The 25662-nt window shown below is 46.3% G+C and overlaps 1 protein-coding gene across 1 annotated transcript in view; it reads right to left on the bottom strand.

The window, feature by feature from the left end:
* Positions 1-1726: 1726 nt before the first annotated feature.
* ARHGEF16 (Rho guanine nucleotide exchange factor 16) overlaps positions 1727-25662 on the bottom strand; it is a 35257-nt gene continuing 11321 nt past the window's right edge. Inside the window, exons 3-15 of the mRNA XM_081870973.1 lie at positions 23689-23740; positions 22306-22481; positions 19336-19392; positions 17785-17945; positions 17287-17439; positions 16617-16746; positions 15727-15801; positions 14421-14513; positions 13797-13954; positions 10580-10780; positions 8727-8800; positions 4113-4214; positions 1727-3194 (exon numbers count right to left, since the gene is read on the bottom strand). Of these exons, the coding sequence (XP_081727099.1) occupies positions 3055-3194; positions 4113-4214; positions 8727-8800; positions 10580-10780; positions 13797-13954; positions 14421-14513; positions 15727-15801; positions 16617-16746; positions 17287-17439; positions 17785-17945; positions 19336-19392; positions 22306-22481; positions 23689-23740 (1572 nt within the window). The 3' untranslated portion in view covers positions 1727-3054. The remainder of the gene's footprint in view (positions 3195-4112; positions 4215-8726; positions 8801-10579; positions 10781-13796; positions 13955-14420; positions 14514-15726; positions 15802-16616; positions 16747-17286; positions 17440-17784; positions 17946-19335; positions 19393-22305; positions 22482-23688; positions 23741-25662) is intronic.

The raw sequence follows: 25662 nt of genomic DNA, 5'->3' as shown, positions 1-25662 counted from the left end.
AGCCACTCTGGGCGGCTTCCAACAAAAGCTTTAAAATGCATTAAAACATCAGTCATAAAAAACGTCCCTAAACAGGACTGCCTTCCGATGTCTTCTAAATGTCATAGTTGTTTATTTCTTTGACATCTGGTGGGAGGGCATTCCACAGGGCGGGTGCCACTACCGAGAAGGCCCTCTGCCTGGTTCCCTGTAACTTCACTTCTCACAGTGAGGGAACCGCCAGAAGGCCCTCGGAGCTGGACCTCAGTGCCCAGGCATACAGTGTTCAGGTATACTCAGACGGCAGCCCTGCAGAATTCAGTGGACCTTACTTCCCAGCTGCAGGGAATAGGAATGCAGCCTAAGAAACTGAGCTTGCACAGCATGATGTCCCTGTTACAAATCCTGCATGAGCCACAAGTTTGCTGGGTAGCATTAAAGAAGCTGTTCTCTCAGCTTCAATCTGCCCCCCACCCTGCAATAATCTGCAATATGGGGGGGGGGGGATCATGGTAATATTGACTTACCTTACAGGGTGCTTGCAAAGACTGCATTCGGGGCCTGCATACGAACTGCTCTGAATACTTGACAGTGCTATACAGATGTTTCAAGTAATAATATTTTTAAAAAGAAACAACTATGTTAGATCATTTTAAGAAAACAGTCAGCAAGGTTTTTAAAAACACATTTTAGAAGCTTGCAAAAATAAAGTTCTGTCCTGGTGCCTAAATTTAGGAGCTTTGGGGCATTTCCCCATAGCGCGCGCGCGCACACACACACACACACACACACACACAGATTATTTGCAGATTTATGAACCGCTTCCAAACCATACGTTCCGACAGCTAATTTACAAATAAGATGTGAGAAAGATAAAATGTTAACGATTACAAACTCAAGTTGGCTAAGCCCATTTCTACAACTGTGCCAAATAGTGGAATGGACTGTCTCAAGGTGAGGGTCTCTTCTTTGCTAGAGGTTTTTCAATAGAGGTTGGATGGCCACCTGTCAGGGGTTATTTAGCTATGATAATTGCACTGGTTTGGACTCGATGACCCTTGGAATCCCTTCCAGCTCTATAATTATGGTAGTATTTTCCCACAGTGACTGAGCCACACTTTAGGGAAAGCCTCCTTGAAACAAAAACTGCAGGACAAACTACATAAGAAACACCACTTTAGTTCCAAATATGTTGCATGTGAAATCTAACCAACACAGACAGCATTTTGTTCCATTTCCTTACCTGAGCCTTTTCACATCTTGTGTGTTCTTTCACGTGGCATAAAGGCCACTTTTGGAAATCTAGTGGAAGTTTAGCGCTCACTTCTGCATTAATTGCTCCCACAAAATATCCGTTTGCAACTCTGTCGACCTGGAAAATGGCAAGAGTTTTTTGTGCTGTAATTTCCTGCAGTAGAAAAGGAATATTAGAAACTGAGACAGAAATGTTGTTATCACCAATACAATCCACACCACATCTCAATGCACCCCAGGTCTGAACAACTCCTTGGGTACCCTACCCCTTAAAGCAAAAGCTTCAGTCCTGGGTTGAAGTAGGAAGGCTCAGTGGTGAGAGCACCTGCTTGGCATGCAGAAAGTCCCAGGCTTAATCCCCAACATCTCTGGGCAGGGCTGGGAGAGAGATACCTTCCTGAAACTGCGAAGAGCTGCTGCCAGTCAGGGTAGACAATACTGAGCTAGATGGACCAATGGTCTTCCTGTGTAGAAATAAACGCTCCGCACCTCGTTCCAAATCATACAAGAGTTTAATCAGCTTAAATAGATATACAGCAAGACGCACCACTCATTTTCTAAAACTACCCTCCAAGCTCACAGGAACTGCAGGAAACAGGGTTACTACAGCAATGCAATTTGTCCCAATCAAAACCACTCCGGTCCACTTGCTAGACTCATGCAGATCCAGAATGCGCAGGATAATTACAGTGGTCAGACACAGGAAAACAAACTACTTGGAGGGGGTGTATGTTAACGATGAAGTCTAAAAACAGAGTTACACATACTGTATAAAAGGCAGGCGCACTTATTAAAATGCCCCGAACAAAAATGATTTAAAAACCAGTACACCCAAGAGTCAGCATTAGACACTAAACCCAAATTCATTGTAGCCCATAAGCTAGACATACGTCAAAAGGCATCCAAGATAAATAAGGCTGTAAGCCCATGCACACTTACCTAAAAGTAAGCCCCATTGAGCTCAGCGGAGCTTGCTTTTGTGCAAGACATGTTTAGGGTTGCACCGTAAAGGTCACACTGGAAACCACCATGCTAAAAAGAATAAAATGGTGCCAGCGCATGTATGCGGACTAGGAGGAATCCATTCAAAAGTTTTCAAAGGCATTGTGCTTCCAACTATAAGAATCACACAGCACTACTGAGGTGCAATGGCTTAATGGCTCATGAACATATATTGGATTCGCCACATCTGTGCAAACTGGCAAAGGAGGGTGAAGGGAGGTGTAAGGCTCTGCAAACATCGAACTGATTGCACAGGAATGTGTCCTCGTGGCTGCAGGTTTGGGGGTGGGGGCAGGAAATTGCAATATTAAAAGCCAGCTTCTACAATTGGTGGGTCACATAACCCCATTTTCCCTGAGCATTGCAGCTTCCACAATACACACACACAAACACACCACGATGAGATGCTGACATGAATCTGGACAGAACGTTATCTGTACATCATCTGAACAACCAACAACAGACCACAGAAGATAACACCCAAGGAGGACCTTTAGGGAAGGGGCGAAGAATGCCAGCGAAACACCATCTTCAAACAACCAGGTGAACAACTGTGTCCTTTTGTGCAGGGGGAGGGAAGCGGGGAGATGCCTCAACCCAGGTGGTCCCCCAACAAAGGTGCGTCCATTGTGCAGCATGGCTGGAAGGTCATTCATCTCTTTGGACGGCGGCTACCTTACAAAGTAAGGCAAGAGCTCACTTCCGACCCAGGAGGGACATTGAGAGGCAGTCAGCAACTGAGGTCTGCCTTCCCAGGCCCTACAGCTGGCTTTGTGTCCCAAGTGCTCCAGCGGACTAATGTTCAACATGCTCCAGCATTCACACATCTGTCTCTATGCGCAACCGTTCCATGCGCTGAACATTGCGTTCCACGGCGCTGCGGTTGGTGATCTCCTGGGCACAGGCTTGCGGGAACCAGCCCTTCTCGCCATCACGCAGACGCTCACCTAAGTACCAGCCTGGAAGGAGGAGAGAGAAGGGGCACTTGATCCACTGCTCCTAGCCTGGCATCGCATTCATTATTGCCTCAACTTCAAAAAGAGAAAAGTTAAGCTAAAACATTCAGTTGCAGCTTCTGCAAACATAAACACAAGCTTTTAATTTTCCATACAGGCTACAATTTGTTTAAAAAAAATCATCCCTATATTCTATTAAAAGGTCAAACTGCAATTAAGAGTGCTTATTAGATGAACTGGACAGGTGCGTTTCAACATTTTGGCAGCCAAACATTTGCAATCCTAGGCCTTGGTATATAAAAAAAATCATAACTGGAGTAGTTCTAAGACTTCCCAACGCAATATATTTATATCTCTTGTAGTACAATCATGATTATTTTCAGAAATCATTAAGAAGCCATACAGCAGCATAACTGTACACACTTGCAATTTTCAAAAATCTATTGTGCTGTATATAGGATATGGAGGCTATCATTCATGGTTTCCTAAACTCAGTCTTTCTGAAGTGGCATTTTGTTAAGAGAGAAGAACTTTTTTCTGTTTATAATATTCACTGCACAGATGGTGGCGATTTCTCTCTCTTTTCAAGTCCTGAGGGCCACATTCCCTTATTAGTAATCTTCCAGGGGCCAGAAGCTGGCAGGGCCAGATGCAACAGATGGGGTTTAGATTCCAGGCATTAAAAAGCCAGAGATCTCTACACACATCCAGGCAAACATCACAGTTGAAGGACATGTTTCAGCTGAGCAAAGACACTTGAGAAGAGTGTGGAGTAGGGTCTGGGGAGGTTCCTCACATACACACCCCACAATCACACCTGCAAACTGGGCCTAAAGCCCTGGCAGATCCTACTCCAGGTCCTCTCAAACTGGGCCCATAAATCTATCTCTGGAAACCAATCTCTTTTCAGAGCACACTTACCTTCCTCCCTGGTCAGGACTAGGACAACATCACCTTGCTGGAGGGAAATCTCATCCGTCTGCTTGGCCAAGTAAGCCCGTACAATCTCCACCTGCTTGAGATCTTGGAGAAACAGAGGGACACAGAGTGAGTGGCAGCGTGGAGACAAAAGGGGCAAAGAGAGAGAGAGAAGAAGAGAAAGAACAATGCAAGCATTCCTTTCTCCCTCCTATTCTTTTAGAAAAACCTTTAAAAACATGAAGTTCAAAATCAATTCAATGATAAGAATATAAGTGGGAGCTGCAAAGAAAAATAAATGCTGCAGCATGCACTCATCCCCTAGTACAATTTCTCTTGTTCCAGGTTCTTGCCAGTCATGCCCTCCCCAAAGATACTACAAGGCACAGGTGGATAACCTATATCTGGCTAGCAGATTATCTCCCCACGCCTGCCAGGCCAAAGCACACCATCACCTGATGTCACAGTGTCATTCAGTGGATGATGGGGGGGACTGCCCACCTGTCACTCACTCAACAATGTGATGACATCAGGTGATGCTTTGCTTTGAAGCCCCGATAGTCAGGACTTCAAAGCACAGTGCAAACAACCCCGTGCTGCTCTCTGAACCTCTGAGAAGCGGAGGTTCAAGGAGCGACCCCGGGAGGGAGAAGCGGTCTTCATTCAGTGGAAACTGCTTCCCTTTCCTGGAGTAAGGCATACTCCCACTGCCGATATTATTAAAATATTATTATTTTATGCACTGTGACTTGCCGTTGTTTTATTGATTATAGTTTAGAAATTATTTATTATAATTTTTAATATGCTGATATTTAATATGATTCTATATCATTCTAATGGGTTGTTGAATGTTACTTTATTTGATATAAGTTGCTTATTTTAAAGTTATGTTCTTTTATCATATTTTTGTATTGGATTAGATTGTTATAAGGCGTACATTCTTTGTTTCCTTAGCTTGTAAACCGCCTTGGGTATTGTAAAATAGAAATATGGTATACAAATTAAAAGTGAAATGAAAATCAGTCATTGGGTGGATGGGAATGTGCCATTCGCCAGCAAAGGAACAATCAAGAGAGCTCATTTTAAGCTCCTGATTGTTCCTTCAGAGGCCTGCTCTTACCTGACGTCAGGTGCAGGACAGGTGGGACTTGAGAGCCTTGACCCATGGACCTGAGATTCCCCACTCCTAGTCTAAGGAGCTGAAGTAGGGCAAAACCCACCACATCAACTTCCTGTTTTCCTTTCTCCGCTCAATGGGCAACATTCAGCGGCTATTTACAATGCTCAATCCTCATTGGACCTTCCTTTTAAGAGTGTTTGTACTTCTGCAAACCTTGAAATTATTCCAAGCTCTGCCAATACCTCCCCTCCCATCTCTCAGGGGCTCCATTTCTGTCGGCATGGGCCACCTGCATTTGTTATTAGAGGAGCATCAAATGTGTGGGGATTGATGCCTGCAAGGCAGGTCCCCAGATCTCGAGTTGTGGGGGCCCTTCTTCATCCGGTTGAAATGCATTGAACCAAAGAAACGTGGGAAACATTGGGCAAAGATATAGAGAATGCTTCTGCCACAGTTCCCCTCTCCCTCTCTTCCTTTCCAACCACACAATTTTCAGTTTGGCAGGCAAAAGACTTTTGAGAACGATAGTTATTCCCACACTGCATTAACATTCAGCTTCTGGCTGACTTCTGGGGAGCAGGCCGCTCTCTGGCTAGCCTGCCCTGTAAAGATTTGGGGAAGCTGGTCAAGCAGGGAGACTTTGAGACATTAGTGGATCAATTACATAAGGAGACTCCGGCTGCTGAATCGGGCCAATGGCTCAATTAGTCCAGCATCCTGTTCCCACAGTGGCCAAACAGATGCTCATTATGGGAATCCCGCAAGCAGGACCTGAGTGAAACAGCAACTCTCCCCGCCTGCGAGTCACAGCGACTGGTATTCAGAAGATACTGTCTTAAATAGTGGAGGGAGAACACGGCTTTTGAGTTTAGATCCATAGCTTGCATTGACATCAATTTAGATGCAACTTGCTTTCTATCTTGATGCCATGGCTTTTGTTTTCTGTTTTGAGGCTATGCTATGGTTTCGTTATACAGTGGTACCTTGGGTTAAGAACTTGATTCGTTCTGGAGGTCCATTCTTAACCTGAAGCACCACTTTAGCTAATGAGGCCTCCCGCTGCTGCCGCGCTGCCGGAGCACGATTTCTGTTCTCATCCTGAAGCAAAGTTCTTAATCCGAGGTACTGTTTCTGGGTTAGCAGAGTCTGTAACCTGAAGCGTTTGACACCTGAAGTACCACTATACATCAAGCCTCTCTATCTGGCTCTTGGAACTACAGTGGTACCTCAGGTTAAGTACTTAATTCATTCTGGAGGTCCGTTCTTAACCTGAAACTGTTCTTAACCTGAAGCACCACTTTAGCTTCTTAACCTGAAACTGTTCTTAACCTGAAGCACCACTTTAGCTAACGGGGCCTCCTGCTGCCACCGCGCCACTGGAGCACGATTTCTGTTCTCATCCTGAAGCAAAGTTCTTAACCTGAAGCACTATTTCTGGGTTAGCGAAGTCTGTAACCTGAAGCGTATGTAACCTGAAGTGTATGTAACCCAAGTTACCACTGTACTGACTTTCCATTCCGATACTTTCCATTAACTGAACTGTTTCCTGGTTTGCTCATCAAGCACTTTGGGTTTCCCTTGGGAAGCAAACCAGCATATTAAAATGAAAAAAATGTCGGTCTGTATAACCTGTTGGCTTCCTGCCTAGCCTGCTGCCAACAAAGGGAGGGGCTGCATCTCAGTGTCAGAGCAGCTGTTTTGCATGCAGAAGGTCCCAGGTTCAATCCCTAAGCAAATCCAGGCAGGCTTGTAACCCTGAAGAGCCACAATGCGCGTAATAGAATCATAGAACTGTGGAGTTGGAAGGCACCCTGAGGATCATCTAGTCCAACCCCCTGCAACACAGGAACCTTCTGCCCAAGTGAGGCTCGAACCCATGACCCCAAGATTAAAAGTCTCATGCTCCACCAACTGAGCTATGAGTTAGATGGACCAAAGGACAGGCTCAGCATAAGGCAGCATCCTGGGGCGGTGGAATGAAAGTGCCCCATTTCCTGCAAACACTGAACATTTGCAACAGCAGAAAGTCAACTAGCTATATTCTCTAGAATTGAGCTCTTCCCTAGACAGCCAAACTCCGCATGAACCACCAGAGGGAGCACTAATCTCAGTTCCTTTTTGGATTTTTGCTCTCTGCACTCAAGGGTGGAAAAAGCCACATTCCTTGTTTAGCACTGTCCTCCCCCCTCTCCTCCCCCTCAGATCAGGGAGAACAGAGGGCAAGGTATCTCTTAAAGGGGCAGAGCCAAGACCAACACCCTCCCTTGCAGAGAACCGGACCTGCCTGAATGGCTCCCCTCTTTCAGGTAAGAGGCTGGAATACTCCCAGATTCTTTTGATCCTTTGCAGTGAGAAGCACCTTCAGGCTGGCTTCAAAACTAGCCCAGCACATTCGCCTGCTCTTTGAGGAAGCAGATGGGAACACCCAGACAGCGCTGGTTCTAAAACTGTAACTTGAGACATCATCTATGTTTAGGTGCCAGGCAAAAGCCTTTTATTTTAATCCATGATTTGGGCCCTTCATCTGGAGGACAATAGGTGTTACCTGTGGCTCCATTTTTTTTTAAATCTTCCAGTGGGGTGGGGAGCTCTGTGTCTGACCTGCCTTTTATATATAAAATGGACAGGTGGCTTTAGGTTTTCATTTGGTTCTGGTTTTTATACATCGGGCCTAACATTTGCACCATTTTGTAAGCTGCTTTGGGTCACCTCTTGTGGAAAAAGCAACCGATAAATGCAAACACTGCCAACAACAACATTGTTAATAATAATAATTATGATGATGATGCTAATAGCTTGTGACAGGCACGGCCAAGGTGCTGCCGTCCAGACATCATGAGACTACATCTCCCATCAGCACCTGTCAGCACGGTCAATGGTCAGGGATGATGGGAGTTGTAGTCCAGCAAAAACATCCAGAGGGCAGCATGTTGGCTACCCCTGGGCTTAGGGCCTCAGGGCTTTTGCAGTTGCAGAGAAGGCAAGTTTTAATACTGCGCAACAGAGGAATCCAAAGGAAGGTGCAGGAGCTAGCTGTGCACTCTAGAAAACCTGCTTAAATGTTCTCTTGGGCAACATTCCACAGTTGCAAAGGATTTTGCCAGTGGAACCAGCGTACCATTAAATAGAACGGACACCCTCGGAAGGTGGCGGACTCTCCTTCACTGGAGGTTTTTAAACGGAGGTTGGATGGTCATCTGTTGGGGACTCTTTGGTTGAGATTCCTGCATTGCAGGGGGTTGGACTAGATGACCCCCAGGGTACCTTCCAACTCTACAGTTCTATGATTCTATAAGCACAGCACTGGATGCAACCACTTAATCCAGCCCTGGAGGGGGACAATGACAACTTTAGAGTCCAACAACAAGGGGGTGGAGGGAAGGAGCTCCAGCCCTGTTTTAGAGCCATTATTCAAGACTCAATTCAGCTCTCCATAAATACAGCAAGTTCTTTTTAAGAGAAGCACAAGATTTTCAAATAATAATAATAAGTTGTACCTCCTTTGTTGGCAGTGTCCTTCTCCTTGTCTTCCCTGTGCATCAAAGCCCTGATCCACCGGGCACGGTCGCTCCTGCCAAAAGCACATAATTCAGAGCATTTACAAAGCAAATATAATGTTATGAGTTTGGGGAGTCTGGATGATACCCCCAAGTGCCTTCCAGTTCTTGAGATCCTGTATCTTTTGGGGTAGAATGCATAAAAGCAAGCTTGTCAAACCAGTTCCTTCATCAAGTCAATGGCTTTGGCTGTTAAGTACCATGATTTAGCATGACAAAAGAAGTTGCTATTTTACCATAGAGTAAAACAGGTGGGCTGCCACTTTGGAGAACTATAGGCCAGAGTTGTGGCGACGGAGCATGAAGCAGTCTGGAAGCTGGAGACATAGAGACTTACTTGCTCCATGCTGGACTTGGGACTTCCCAAAGGAAACCTAATAGAGAAGCAAGATCTGTTGGGAGTTAATGCTGTGAGCCCTTCCATCCTATGCTCAGGTTGTAAAGGTAAAGGTAAAGGGACACCTGAACATTAGGTCCAGTCGTGACCGACTCTGGGGTTGCGGCGCTCATCTCGCTTTATTGGCCGAGGGACTAAGCCGCTTCTGGCGAACCAGAGCAGCACACGGAAACGCCGTTTACCTTCCCGCCGGAGCGGTACCTATTTATCCACTTGCACTCTGATGTGCTTTCGAACTGCTAGGTTGGCAGGAGCAGGGACTGAGCAACGGGAGCTCACCCCGTCAAGGGGATTCAAACCGCCAACCTTCTGATCGGCAAGCCCTAGGCTCTGTGGTTTAACCCACAGCGCCACCCATGTCCCCAGGTTGTATAGATATGCAAATAAAATAGTATCTTCTAAATGCATCACCATCTCCGGTGACCTTCATTCCAAGGAAACCGAACCCTGGAAAAATCCCATAGGACCTCTGGTGTCTCTCCCTCCTCAGAGAATGGGGTGGCATGTAACAACAAAAGCATTATGGGCTGAATCCGGTGTTAGTCCTACTCAAAGCAGACCCACCAAAAGCAACGGACCCAAGTTAGGCATGGTCATTAATTTCAGTGGGCCTATTCTGAATATTTGTTTGTTTGTTTCTTGCCCTTCTGACTGGTTTGCCTAAGCCACTCTGGGCGGCTTCCAACAGATTAAAACATCAAGCACAGTAGAACATCATTAGTAGGACTAAGGTTGGCTACAACCCTATATATTTAATGCATTTTATCCCACTGGGAATAGGTTCCCAAGGCACCTTGCAAATATAAACCCAGCTACCTTCAGGCTTAGACAAAGATACAGGAATGAGGGATGGAAGTGAAGAGAAAGAAAGCAAGGAATGAGGGCCTGTGTCCCCCAGCTGTTGTTGGACAGTGCCCATACTGCCTGGGCATTGGTCATGCTGGCAGGGAATGATGGGAATTGTAGTCCAACAACATCCAACACCTTCTGCACCCCTGCACTAGCTCTTAGTTACACAGTTCCTGCAAAGACTGGTTGGATTGGTGGTGGAGCATCTGCTTTGCATGCAGAAGGTCTGAGGTTCAATCCTTGACGTCTGCAGGTAGGGGCTGAGAATGTCCCCCGTCCGAAACCCCGGAGAGCCACTGCCAGTCCGTGTAGATGATACTAAGCTGGATGGACACAAGGCTTCATCCCATGCAGGCACAGAGGACTGAAGGGTAGGGAAAGTCAGGTGGAAACAGCCACCCCCCACAAGCAAACACAGAAATCTCTCCAGTGCCCACCTTCCCCTTCACCTCTGCTTGATCACGTGCCCTCTACCCACTGGGCACAACTGCCCCGGAAGGTGTCCGGTGACGCCAACCACCTCTGCACCAATCAAACCAATACTCACAGGGATTCCGCGGCCAGCACTATCGCCTCCCGCTTGCCTTCGCTGTCCTTGTTCATGATCACACGGAACAAGTGGCCAAAGCGGAATGCACCACTCGAACCCGGCTTGCCGGGGGGAGAAGAGGGAGCATCCGGGTTTTCAATTTTGTCCACCGAAAGCTGGTCAAGCATGGCGTAGTTGAGAACCATGTAGCTCTCCTCGCTGCAAGAAATAAAAGAGAGCCGGTGAAAGGGACAAGAGTGAGAAAGAACTGTGTACAGCGGAATTGCACTTACGTTTTACTTGCTACAAAATGGTTTGTGAACAGTGAAAGTCCCCCCAAGGCAACTGTGATCATTAACTTCTTTCTATAATGGTGGCAGAAGAACCTCCAGATGTTCCTGGACTACAACTCCCATAACCCCCCAACAACTGGGCATGCTGAGTGGGGCTGATGGGATATGGAGTCCAGCATATTCTGGAAGACATGAGGCCAGGGAAGGCTGTAAATGAATTAATCTACTGGCTGTGTTGTTTTTGACAGCTTGGGACAAAGCATCCTAAAATATCCCACAGTTCCCTCCAAAGTTCCCTTCTCATCATCATCATTTATTAGTATTCTGCCTTGGCAGTTGCGCCCTCCCTTTGGAACGCCTTCCCATCAGATGTCAAGGAGATAAAGAACTACACAACTTTTAGAACACATCTGAAGGCAGCCCTGCATTGGGAAGTTTTTAATGTTTAATGTTTTATCGTATTTTTAATATTGTGTTGGGAGCCACCCTGAGCAGCTGGGGAAACCCAGCCAGAGGGGCGGGGTATAAATAATAAAATTGTTATTATGATTCCATAATAACATTCTACTTTCAAGGCAGCTTACAACCTGGAAAGATTTACATGATTACAATACAACAAAAGCAGTTGCGAGCAATAAATAAAAACTTATCAAAATGTGTGCCACAAAGTTAAACAATCCCCACACAAGTCATAACAAGATCTACAAATAAAGATACAAAAAAATCACAAAGAACATCAAAATTAACAGCTCCAAAATTAAATCTTGACCCCAACAAACACCCCTAATCAATACCCCACCCCAAAAGTCTGAAGGCTTCTCAAGAAGCAGTTTGTGAAGGACTCTCAGCCAAGATGGTCTCTGGCCGCTTCGCCAGTCTCAACTTTTGTAGCTGGAGTCAGTCAGTCAGTCAGTGCCCCTCCCTCCCAACCAGGCAGAAAGAGGCCAGCAAGGAAGGGAGCTGGTCTTGCAGGATTCACATTGAAGAGCAAGATGGTCCTTCCTTGGGGAAATTTTTCGTTCAAGGCTCTTTGCTTGCTGTAGGACAGGACTGGAGAACCTGCGGGACCTCCAAGCGTGGATGGACTCCAACTCCCATCAGCCCCAGCCAGCACAATCAATGGTCAGGGGTGATGGGAGTTGGAGTCCAGCAACATCTGGAAGACTGCAGGCCTCACAGCCCTGCTATAGAATGATATATAAAATGAAATGAAAAATCAGTCGTTCTGGCATTCCGCAGAGAGAGTGACTGAAGCCTGATGTGTGAGAGAGGAAGAGTTTTCCCATGACAGACAGAAGCCTGGCTTCTCTTTGTGCCAAAATTCCCATTAAAGAATCATTTGGGAATGGGAAGGCCACAAACCACGTCCCTCTCGGCAGGCACTTCCCACATAAATCAGCCGCTCACCATTCCACAGCGAGCAGGCAAGAGGCATTTCAAGCAGGGTGGGGGGAGATTTCCCCCCAAATGACATAAAAAAAGAATGAGGGAAGGAAAAAACTAGTGAAATAGAGTCTTGGCCAGGACGGCGAATCTCAGAGAAGGAATGTAGGGACAGGGCCACAGTCCCACAATCTTGCAAAGAGAAAAAACGAAACAAAAAACTAATGCACAGCGTCTAATGACTTCACATTCCACAAGGAATTCTTCAGCTCCCTCTTTATCGCAAAAGACGGTTCTCAAGTGTTTCTGCACACCAGCGCCTGGCCAGAAACATCCTCGCCACCCGACCCCAAGTGACCGAAAAACATCCCGAAACTTCAAAACATCAAATGTTAACCCACTGAAGGGGCAATGGTTATAATATGAAATAATCTTTGGGTCCATGGGCACATTTGCAAATCTGAGGTAACTTGTCATGGGCATCACATGACCACACACACACACATCGTGCTTGCAGGCTGCCCATAATGACAGAGCCACAGGATCTCCACCCAAAACCCAATGTCGGGGGCGGGGGGGGGGGAGAGAAGAGAATAAGATGCATCTCACTGACATCAGAACACACTCCTCTGAAGAAGCAGCCATTTCCCTCCATCCAGCAAATTTGTGACGTGATTGATGGGTTTTTTTCCATTTGAAGTTCTGAGCAGCCCTCAACATAGTCTGCAAAGCCTCTTTCCATCAGGGTTTCCCCCCCACTGCTGATGCCTCTAGGCATTAACCAGAAACCCTCACACATCAGGCAAGAAATCTACACAGACTTTTCTTGGATTTTACCTCAGTCGCTAGGAAGCAGGCCAGAGACTCAACCCCTCTTAAAAGGAATCTACCTAATCTACCTAATTTTCTTTTGTATCACAGAAGGATATCAATAGTGAGACGAAGAGAGAATTAAACCAGGTTGACCAGGGAGACTTGGCTTCAAATCCCTGTTCAGCCCTTTGTCATGTGCCCCATAAGTGTGGAGGGTGGAAACATAAGAACAGGCCTTTTTAGTGGTGGCTCCCAGGTTTGTGGGATGTTCTCCCTAGGAAAGCACACCTGGCATGATCACTTCAATGCTGGAAGGATAAGCACCCAGCGCCTGTTAATGCAATGGTTTGAGGACTTACAATACCCTTGCTACATTTAAAATATTTCTTATAAATATCATTTTCATGTGGACAGCTATCTGGACATTTGGGTGGCTAATACAGATTTGCATATTTTAAATTAAGATGGATGTGTCAATGGCTATTGTATTTTCAGCGTGAGATGATGAGTGTTTTTTTAATTTCCCATTTTCCCTCTGTTTTTATTTCTGTGTTAAATTTGCTATAAATATTAATTTTAAAAGAGGCATCATCAGGGACTGAGATGGTGTTTGCCAAATGAATGAAGCAGAGCCTTGTTGAAGTGCACTGCAAGCGACTTCATGAGGTAAAAAAAAATCATGCACAAAATAAACCCCCCCCTACGTGAGGTGAAGTTTGTTCCACTAAAAATGGCCTCTCTCACACCTCTTTTTCTTGGTGATGATCAGGACATCGTTGAACACAAAGAGATAGCAGTTCCCACGTCCAGAGCCCTTCCGGAAAATTCCACCTTCTTCCGCCAGAGGCATAGAGAGTTCCCCCCTTTTCAGCAGCCACCGGGAAGCAGAAATCAGTGGGAAGTTCTGGGGAAAGACCCAGGGTGACATTGGTCAATACAGCAAATTCAACCAAAGGGTTATAACAAGTATATCACGGAACCAGACACATTCAGAGTTAGCCAGGGGCAAATCCAAAATGGCACTGTCCCCCAGACCGCTCCCTACTTGAGAAACAGCCCCTCCTCAAAATACTCCCTTCCTTTTGTCTCCAAAAGAACACAAGGCCTAGCAACAAGGTGGGCTCTCTGGGTGTAAAGGTGAAGTTCTAGCAATGGCCAACAACTTGGATGTTTTTAAAAGGGAGTTAGACACAACAACCCTGCGAGGTAAGTTAGGGAGAAGGACAGCAGTTGGCCCAAGGTCACCAAGGGAGGCTGAGTGAGGATTCGCAGGGCCCCAAGTCCAACCAGTACGCCACAACTTGCCATCAAGCCTAAGGGGCAGAGCCGCGCTGGGGAAAAAAAAGATTTACACCTTCCAAATCTCACACCTTGATCTTTCCAAACTCCAGCTGCTTCTGCAACGTGTACATCTGCTCGGTTCTCTCCATGGTGTGGGCACCCTCGTTGCACCTCTTCACGAGCTGGGGTGTAAAGGAGAGGCAGAAACATACTTTTGTAAATGCAATATCATCTCTATTGTCATCTGCACAAGTGGGAGCTGCAGGAAAAATAGTAATGGTGCAACACGGGGGTGCTCCTGTGCACCTCTCCAGCCTGTCAGTCCTAACCCTCCTCGGTGACACTCCATTCCATGCCTTTGGCTCCATTCTATTTCCCATCCCACCTGGTTTTCTGAGTCTCCCCCCTCCAGTCCATCAGTCAGCATTCCATGCTCACTGAACATGCTTAGTCCTCACTGGGCTGCTTCCCTCCTCCCTTTTTGGGGGGACAGGTACAGGTTGGGTACATCTGCAAAAGTTGGGGTTCCCCAGAGTCTGCTGATCCTTCCACTTTTTGCACATGTGTAATTCAGTTTTAGCTACATCTGCAACAGCACTCAAACCCAAAATGCTGGAATTAGAGCAGGCATGTCCAAAGACTGTTTTGGAGGCCTAACCTGGCACGCTGGTCGGTTTATTTCCTGGGGTAAAATCCTTTAAAAAGCTCAACAACTTACATCCTTCGATCCAAAAAAAGGGGTCAACAACTCTGGTTGACCCTCACGGCCCTTCACTTCATCAAATCTGGCCCTCTTTGAAAGAAGTTTGAACACCACTAAATTAGAGGAATGGGTTGCTAAAGTGTGTCTTTCTGCAATCTCCTGTTAGAGGTTTGACAGGAGCAGTCCCTCCCTAATTTCAGACGCCTCTTGAAAACTATTGTGGCCTTGACAATATTAAATTTTCTATCAGAATTTATTGATTTGTTTTGATTGGTTCTAGACCACACGAGAGCGCCCCAGCTGTCCAAGAAAGCATCTCCTTGTTTTTTCCTTCATTAGATTAAACACTGAGCGACCAATTCTGGGGCTCCCCCAAATAACCAGTTTATGGAGCATTCATCCTCATATGCTCATGGGAAGCTTATGTGGAGGTTAGACTATGCCCAGTCCTTACTGAGCATCCATTCCAATTTGCTCTATGGAGCATTTGTTCCCATTTTTAGGAGGGTTATGCGGCAATAAACATTCATCCTGATTTGCTTGTAAGGTGTTTACATGTCTTCCCATTAACCATCTATCCACCGCACGATTCTCAACCAATTTGCCTCCCATCACTTTCCTAACTGCAGAAAAGCCCGTTTCATTCTTCAAAAAATGTGATCACACAAAGAGAGCTGGAGAAAGTCTCTTACCTTACTGATGGCCTTCAAAGCCTGAGTCGCTGCTTCATAAGCTCTACTATGCATCTGGGTTTTCTGGCAGACAGTCTGAAATGGAACAGAACATCCACACCACTTCATTGCCCCCTTCCAAAACTATTGGCTGCCCCAACCTGCAACCTGTTCTTGACCGTCCGCTCAGCTAAGGGAGGGGCATATCTGCCAATTTTAGTTTCTTGGTGTGTTTTTTCCAATCTTGAGGCCAGTTTGCCACAGTTCTACATCAACATGCAATTTTAAAAATAATTCTCATGAATTATCCCTCCTTCCTTCCTCTAATATACACTTTTTTGCAATGCATTTTTTCCCTAACAGGAAGTATTTTGTTATATGTTGTTTTCATGAATAAATGTATCCTGATGCACACTTTATCCCAGCATATGCATTTTTGGACATATTGCTTGGATGGAGAACTGCAAATTTTGAAGGATGACTGTGTTTCAGTTTGTGTATAGTTTTGGAAAATGCCTAAACCAAATAGAATAGATCTGATCAGAACACAGAGAACATTACTATAAGAATTGCAGGATTTTAGGTGTATCATTCAGTCTTCTCTTCAGGAACATGTAGCGATCTTAAAAAACATGCAGATCAGTGAGGGGCCCAGTAAATCTGGGGCCAAGGGTCAGGTATGAATGAATGAATGAGAAGCATAAACAGCTTCCTCACCAGGGTCTAGCAGCATGGCTTGTTAATGAGGTTCGAAGGTCAGAGGAAAGAACCCCAGCTTTCAGCCTGATGAATGGTAGACATTAATATTGTGTTTTAATGCTGAAACCCGCCCCCTGCCCCCGGGGTGACAGGCAGGTAAACAACAACAGATGGGCATATATATTTCCATGTGCCCCTCTGCTTGCTCTTACATCCATCAGAAGAGGCAGGCGAGTAACTCTCTGCATGGGGTTGATAAGGAAAGAGATCAAGGGAAGGCTGCCACACTCTGGTTTCTGCTCAATGTGTTTCAGGGTCTCTTTAAAGGCAGGATTCGTGGTTCTGCAACAGAACAGAAAACACCACTTTAGCTTCTTGTGACCAATGCAATGCATGCTTTTTACACTTTAAATGGATAACCTGAATACACACACACACACACACACACACACACACACACAAAGTTGCCTCCTGGTGCAAGAAAGAGTAGAGTATCAAACTGGGAGTTTCAATGAATTCAGCTATACCTACCCTGGATTAAGGGTTGAATCCAAATTAGTCCTGCTCAGAGCAGACCTATTGAAGTCAATGGGCATGACTAACTTAGGGTAATGAATTTCAGTGGGTCTACTCTGAGTAGGATTAAGTTGGCATTCAGTAGCACTTACTTAGAATCATACAATTATATAGAGCTGCCAGGCATGTTTGTGTTATTATTCCCATATCACAGATGGGGGAGACTGAAGGCTAAGGCCACTTGGGTTCATAACAGGGGGAAGATTCTAAGTCTCTACACCAAGCCACATGGGTTGGACTTTAATACACCAAAGCTTATAAATAATCTTTTAAGTTTGGGGGAGGAGGATGACTGCAGTCACTTACAACAGCTTCTGAAGGGTCCTCTGTTGGTAGACTTCATTCGAACAATAGATTACGTATGGATTAAAATTATTAGTTGCGTGAGTCTCTACGATGTCGCTGATGTCCGGGATCAGGACGTTCTCCTGATGCCTTTTCTCCAAGTCCTCAAAAAAGCTAGAGGTACAATAAATAAGAGGGAGGTTGAGAAACTGAGTTTCATGGTCAGCCTCCTCTGCACATGTTTCAGCTTGTCAATATCCTCTTTAAACTGTGGTGCCCAGAACAGTTAAGCAGATCCAAAGGTGAACAGTCCAAGGATCTCAAGAGGAATCCTCACAACCACTTTGCCAGGTGGGTCAAAAAAGGTCAGAGGCCAGCTCAAGGTCACCCAGTGTTGCTTTCTAGCTGAGCAGGGATATGAATTTGGTTGTCACCAAGTCCAACACTCTTAACTCAGGGATGGGGAGCCTGTTATAACTGCTACACCACACAGACAGCTGCCTGAGGCTTGAGATTTACCTCTTGCTGGCAGCCAGGATATCCCCAATGTTGGAGAAGAGGTGGTGGTGATCCGTCTGATTCATGGTGTCCTTCAGTGCCTCCGACTTCATGAAGTGGTTCACCAGGATCTCCAGGCTGCGCATGTAGGAATACTCAGAGGTAATGATCTCAAAGATCGCCTGCAGGGAAAAAAAGGATGGAGAGACAGAAAGGTGAACATGAGTGGACAGCCCTTTTAAGCTGATCACTGATCATAGCTGATTATGGAACTGTAGAGGTGGAAGGGACCCCCAGGGTCATCTAGTCCAACCCCCTACAATGCAGGAATCTTTTGCCCAATGTGTAAGCCAGACCTAAGGTTAAGAGTCTCATGCTCTTCCAACTGAGCTGTTCATCCAGCTGTCTTGGGGGTGCATTTTCAGATGCTGGCAAGTGAAATGTTGGTCTGCAGCCACCAACATTGGCACCATTAATGGTGCCATCTGGATAGAACTGTGGGCAAAAATCTGGGGCTCTAATCTCCAGAATGATGAGGCAGATCCCCCTCCCCCCAAAAAAAATCCAGCAATCCACTTTAGCGATCTGACATTTATTGTTTATGTTCTGGCAATGCATTCTATGTCAGGCTGCCTTTGAAGATGATTTGGAAACCGCAGTTAATACATGATTCAGCAGCCAAATTGTTGACTAGGCAGTATGGTCAGAACACATAACACCGATTTTCAGAGGGTGGCAACACAAGACTGGGACTTTTCAGTGGTGGCCCCCTCCACTTGTGGAATCCTCTCCCTCCCTGGAAGGCATGCCTGGAGCCATCTCTGGTCAATTTTCAGGTGCCAGGCAAAGATTCTTCTCTTTACCTGGGCTCTTGGCCCTCAATATGACATTAGTGGGGTGGGGTCTGCAAGTCCTGATCTGTTTTGTCTGTATTTTTAAATCTCCATAGCGTGTTCTTATTGGTTTTAATGTCAGCTGCTTATGGTCCCTCCTTGAGAAAAGGGACTAACAAATAAAAGAGAAAGAGAAGAGAAGTCCTCCATAAGACTATTAAGCGAAACAATCTGAAACAGGGAATAAAGAGACACAGCAGCTTGAAAGGAACTCATTGTTTGGGAGAATTCACAAGGCATTCAAAACCATGCCACTTCTCCAATTTCCACAGCACTTTGCGCAACATACTGTATTTTTCCATGGATAAGACGAGCTTTTCTTCCTTAAAAATTGTATTAAAAATTGGGGGTCACGTTATACACAGATAGTGCATTGTGGGGACATGTGATTGGTTGCTGCCATGAGCCGGAGATCGTCAGTGGCTATTTGGCATGTTATTTGTTGTTGCTGCGGATTTTGCGTTGTGTGCAAGTCGCAGCGTAGGTCAGGCAGGTGAGTGAATTTTGACAATTTCCCCTAAAAAAAGCTCAACAACTCTGGGCAATCTCCCATTTTATTAATTTTGAGTCCCCAAAAATAGGGGGCGTCTTATACATGGGGGCATCTTATACACGGAAAATTACGGTACTCTTCTAGCACCAAGCAGGAAGCTTGTTTGAGCCTGCTAGCTTCTCTTACCTCCTGCCGTTTGCGCTCTTCCGGGGATATCTGCTCCAGGATTCCGGCTTCCTGCACCTGCAGAAGACAGATTCTGAGTGACTTGCAGACTCAGTGATAGTTTTCAGACATCCCTTCTGTGGAACCACATGACCAAGGACCCCACAGGTGGCCATGGGGGTGCAAGAAGGGCACTTAAAAAAAAAAAAAGCAAGTCACATAGAATTCAATGGGGTTTCCTCCCTGGTAAGTGGTTATAGGATTACAGGGTGCCCATTTTTATGTTAAGAACTCATTTTATGATGATGATGATGATGATGATGAAGAAGAAGATGATGAATCTATCTTTTGTTTTTAGAACATGGTAAAGAAGTTACAGGAATGAAACTACGAAGTATTTCCCATGAAGACAAAACAAATCTGCCCCTCTTCACTGCCACTACATATTGTCCCAGAGCTAAGTCCCTCACACTGAACAAGCCAGATTGAGTTCCCCATTATTTTTGTTATTTTGTAATCAAAAATCTCTAACTCAGGGGTGGGGAACAGGCTTAGGGGCTGAATGTGGCCCTCTAGGCAGCTCCGTCCGGCCCTTGGAACGCCCCAGGCCACACCCCTAGTTGGCCTTGCTTTACCCTCTCCTTAGGTGTTTTTGCTTGGCTGGAATGTGCCCTTGAACTCTGATCATGCCTCTTGCTTAGCTAGATGGAGGAGGGAGACTGGCAGTGCGTAGAAATCAGCCTACTGTACAAAGGTAAAATTTGCATCAGTTGCTCCTCCCACTTTAACCTCTGGCCCCACCCACCATATGGCCGTCAGGACATTGTTCAGAAGGCTATGTGGCCCTCAGGCTGACAAAGCTCCCCCTACTTTTACTGGTTCACATAAAACAATGCAACGTATTCCGTCCAAAATGCCAATCATATCAAATGTTAAAAACAAGCCAACATAGAATATAGTCAAAATACAAATAAAATCAGAAAAGTTAAAACATATGTAACCAAAGTACATGTTAGAGAAATGCATGCCTGGGGAGGCTAGAAAGGGTTTGGTAGGTGCAGAAAACAATACAGCCTAATAATAATGGGCAGGGAGTCCTGGTGCCACACTAATGGGTCGATTCCTTGCAAATGCAGAACAAACATTACGTGGCACTGTAGAGTTACTAGGGAGCTCCATGCTCAGGGAGTTTCCACTCTCACCTGCAACGCCCCCAGACAAAGCTTGAAAAGAAAAGGGGAAAAACATCAGAGCTGCATTTCAGCAAACTCCATTAATCCTGCCAGGTGAAGCAGATGAACTTTGGAACCATCTCAGGAGGAAATGTTTAGTTGGTTTTTTTTTAAAAAAAAAAAAAGTGGAGGAGGACAATACCAGGTCAGATAAGAAAAGGCAGGTGAGCCTCAGGGGCAAAGCCACTCCTTCAGGTCACATCATCCCAACTGAATGTTGCACCATCCATTTCTCTGTCTGCTGCAGGGGAACTTCTACAGAGAGTCCCACAGTAGCCAAAACACACATGTCGAAAAGGGTGCGGGAGACAGGTATGCAAATATTGACTGAAGCAGAAGAAATCCACCTGAAGTACATTCCTGGAACACAGGACGCTCCCTAATCCAGAGTTAGAACACTGCAGTGGCTCTCCAGGATTTCAGGCAGGGATCTCAGCCAACCTGACCTGGAGATGCTGGGGACTGAACCTGGGACCTCCTGCATACCACTAAGTTATGACTCCTGCTGCTCCACTTCTGAGAATTCAGTGTTGGTGTGTACCAGTACAGCAGTATGCGGCTTGAGCACATAGAGTTCCCACAACAAACGGCCCATATGCCGAGGCCATCAGACAAGGAAGGGGGCAAACCAGCAAGAGGGTATTTCCCAGTTGTAGTACTCTCCCCAACAAGTCTTGCCTGGCATCCACACTGCTATATTTTCAGTAGTAGGGAAGGATCCCAGAGACCCACTGTCAGAAAGAACTCATTTGAGGGAGAGGCAACTCATTTATGAACCTGCCTCATCCCCCTACATTGTTTGCACCACATTTATATTCAGTGGGCTATGTTGCAAAGGTCATATATTTAAAGCCATGGTTTTCCCAGCAGTGCTGTATGGAAGTGAGAGCTGGACCATCAAGAAGGCTGATCGCCAAAGAATTGATGTTTTTGGATTATGGTGCTGGAGGAGACTCTTGAGAGTCCCATGGACTGCAAGAAGATCAAACCTATCCATTCTTAAGGAAATCAGCCCTGAGTGCTCACTGAAAGGACAGATCCTGAAGCTGAGGCTCCAATACTTTGGCCACCTCATTAGAAGAGAAGACTCCCTGGAAAAGACCCTGATGTTGGGAAAGATGGAGGCCACAAGGAGAAGGGGACGACAGAGGACGAGATGGTTGGACAGTGTTCTTGAAGCTACCAGCATGAGTTTGACCAAACTGCGGGAGGCAGTGGAAGACAGGAGTGCCTGGCGTGCTCTGGTCCATGGGGTCATGAAGAGTCGGACATGACTAAATGACTAAACAACAACAATGTTGCAAAACAGCTCTGCGGAAGCTAGGAAAGTTGGGGGCTAATAAATGCAAGCAAGCCCTGAGCCTCACTAACCAGTGGCGCAAAAAGTATTTCTATAAGGTAGCCCCATAGGTACCCAAAATGAAATGGAAGAAAATGACTGTCCTTCAAAAACAGAAGGACCCCTCTTGTGGACCACAGATGGGTGGGGCCAGCAGCCTTTCCATCACCTGATGTCACTGGTATATCATGTGCCCATGTACAAAATCGTCAATGACCAGCTAGTGCATTTCATCCTTGCTGTGCCTTTACCTGCTCCACAACTGTCATCATCATACGTGGCATCATGTGCAGGGCAGGTGGGCAGGTTCTGGCCAAAATGGAGCAACTGAGAAGGCCTACTGGGCCTGATTCAAGGAGGTTCCCAGCTGCTGTTCTGAAAGACGGGATCCCTCACCCTCTAGCAATCTCCCATTCCTACCTCTGGCAGCTGGCTCCAGGTCATGTGAGCAGGCCGGTAGTTCTTCACCACAATGGTGGAGGAATCTGTGGCAGGGGGTTCCTCAGGGATGGTTTCCACCTCTAGGAGGTCGTCATCTGACTCGTGGCTGATGGAGTTGAGACCTTTCTCGCGAATCTCTTGATACAGGCGGGGATCTGGGATAGAGAAGTGGTGCGGATCAGTGATGCTGAGAAACCTCAGGTAACTCTTTGCTCCCCAAAGACACACATTTTCCCAGCCTATGTGCTAACGCTATGGAAGCGCATTACCAATAGGAATCTTATATACCAGGAGGGGATGATGTGGGGCCCTCCAGACATTCCTCAGCAACATCTCCCACCATCTCTGACCATTTGGGGCTGATGGGAGCTGGGAGTCCCAAAACATCTGTCCCAAAACATTTCACAGTACACTGGCTATCCCTGCTATGCGGTAATAGTGAACTGATTCTTCTCCATTGATATCTTTTATGAAGCAAGCATCAGAAAGATTTGGAGAAAACAAGGTTTGCTCAATTATATTAAACAATATATTTTAGGGGGAAGAAAACTTTCAAGCGGAATCCAAGACTCAGCTATGCAGGCAGAAGGTCCCAGGTTCCATCTCCAGCATCTCTGGGTAGGTCTGGAGATGTCCCTTGCCTAAACCCCCAAAGAGCTGCTGCCAGTCAATGTAACTAATCCTGAGCTGGATGGAACAGGGGGCTGACTCAGGAAAATGCAGCTGCCCATGTTAACAAGCTAAAGGTGTGTGTATGAGAGAGAGAGCGAGAAAGAGCAAAAATAGCCCAAACGACACTTGAGAATGGACCCCAGAATGCTGCCTGACTGAAAGGGGGGATGGAATGGAGTATCCTGGAAGAGGGTTCGACTGCCTGGTGTCCTTAGCAAAATCACTCCACACTGCAACATTTTGTTGCAGCTTCCACTTGTAATTCCCATCAAGAACTCCCATGTTCCTAGGCATGGGGAGTCCTTAGCAGCAGAAAACAACTACCCTAGCAGGGGGGTTGCAGACAACTAAGTTTTACTCAGGGTAGACCTGTTGAATTTAATGGACCCAAGTTAGCAATTCATTTCAGCAGTCCATTCATTTCAGTGGGTTTACTCTGAGTAGGGGGCTAGCACAAGACACAACCCTGAGGATCGCTAGCTGAACTGACGTAAGAGTAGCCAGGCTGCCACTTCCTGTTGCCAAAAATTTGGGCACCTTGAGTTGACCGCCTGTGTGAAACTGCTCCCATAGGAACCACGTCTTATTTTAAGAGGTCCTGTTGTGAAATGGATGCAAAGGGAAGACTCCCAGGATCAATCTAAAGTCTTGATTAGGGGTACCCTGGAATATCCTGGTCCATCTACTCACCATCTTTGAAGGAACCTCCATGCCGATTCATACGCTTCCGACCAAAGTTTCTCTGTCAAACGGAGAGAGAAAATGAGGGTGGGAGGCGATCATAAGCAGGTATACAGACACTCTATTTTAAAAAAAAATCATACTGCTGGTGCCCATTTGTACTGGTAGGCTGGAAGGCAGGGAGACTAACAGTAAGTGGCGCTAGAGCCAATAACAGGCAGGCCCAGAGCAAAAGACATGCGGAGCCAACTAATTCTCTTCCTCTCTCCAGAGAGAGAGAGAGAGAGAGAGGAAACAAGCCTACTGTAATATTATTATTATTAGTTTATTCAATTTATAGGTAAAGGTAAAGGGACCCCTGATCATTAGGTCCAGTCGTGACTGACTCTGGGGTTGCGGCGCTCATCTCGCTTTATTGGCTGAGGGAGCCGGCGTACAGCTTCCGGGTCACGTGGCCAGCATGACTAAGCCGCTTCTGGCGAACCACAGCAGCACACAGAAACACAGTTTACCTTCCCGCCAGAGTGGTACCTATTTATCTACTTGCACTTTGACGTGCTTTTGATCTGCTAGGATGGCAGGAGCAGGGACCGAGCAATGGGAGCTCACCCCGTCACGGGGATTCGAACCACTGACCTTCTGATTGGCAAGTCCTAGACTCTGTGGTTTAACCACAGCACCACCCCTGTCCCTTATTCAATTTATATATCACCCTTTATCAAAAGATTCCAGGGTAAAGAGGAATGTTTTTGCCTGGTGCCTAAAGACATGCAATGATGCTGCCAGATGAGCCTCTCTGGGGAGAGCACTCCACCATACAAAGGTAAAGTCTACTTTCACCCCACCCACCGTCTTCCTATGGCCCCCAGAAGGCTGCCCAGGAGGGAATGCGGCCCTCAATCTGGAAAAAAAAAGTTTCCTGCCCCGAAGCACTATGAAATACTAGACATTAGCAATGACTGAACCTTGCCAATCATCATTCAACATTTTTGAGCAGAGGTTGAAAGGCCACCGGCCACGTATGATCTCGCTGAGATTCCTGCATTGCACGGGGTTGGACTAGATGACCCTTGGTCCCAACTCCACAGTTCTGTGATCTTGCTCCGTTTGTTTGAACAACTCTTGCTTGTTCAGGACTCCCAGAAGTCTGAACAAGCAACTGAGAGCCAAGCTCCTTCGTAGATTCAGCGGCTGCTGAATTTCCCCCACATGTTTATCCGCCCCACGGCTGGCTCAGACCTATGTACAAACAACGTCCTAAGAGGATCATCCGGATTTGAGCCGAGGGAAACAATTGCCAGCCAGAGAATTATGTTGCAACGGCAGTTACGTCCGCGGTCAAGTTTGCAGCCCCAGTTTGAAAACAAAAACAACCACCCAGAAAACGAGGCGTTTCTCTGGATAAATACCGAGCAGAGTCCAGAGAGGAAAGGGGCCTGCGACAAATAAACATCACAAAGGTTTGGGTTCAGCATTAAGGAGTTTCTAGCCTAGGCTTGCAGCCTAATAGAGGTGGAACATAGGAAGCTGCTGTAGGCAGAGTCAGACCACTGGCCCAGTTCTCTGCCTGGCAGCAGCTCTCCAGCATTTCAGAATGGGAGCCTTTCCCAGCCCTTCCTGGAGATGCTGGGGACTGAATTTGGGGTGTTCTGCATGCAAGAAACATGTTCTGCCATGTTGAGCGGGGCATAAATAGAACAACAACAGCAGCAGCAGCAATGGAATAAGACGCCCCTATTTTCATCAGAGAAATGTGGCACAGTATGCAAGAAAGGATCCCTTGCATTGCTTCTTAAGCCTTAAGAGGAAGCAACACAACCAAGGGCTTTCCCACAGGGCCATAACCTCTTGGTCAATGTGTGTCTTTCACACACACCTTGCAACTTTGGCGTGTGATCTTCTTTGCCTTATTTCAGTTTCACTTTCTCAACGTGTGGGATGGGGGTGGAGGAATCCAAGTTCCAAAGTGACTCAAGCTTTTGT

The sequence above is a fragment of the Podarcis erhardii genome (genome assembly GCF_964252035.2).
Source record: "Podarcis erhardii genome assembly, chromosome: 7".
NCBI classification, from domain to species: domain Eukaryota; kingdom Metazoa; phylum Chordata; class Lepidosauria; order Squamata; family Lacertidae; genus Podarcis; species Podarcis erhardii.
Note: the sequence above shows the minus strand (reverse complement) of the source record. Positions and strands in the feature narration are given on the sequence as shown.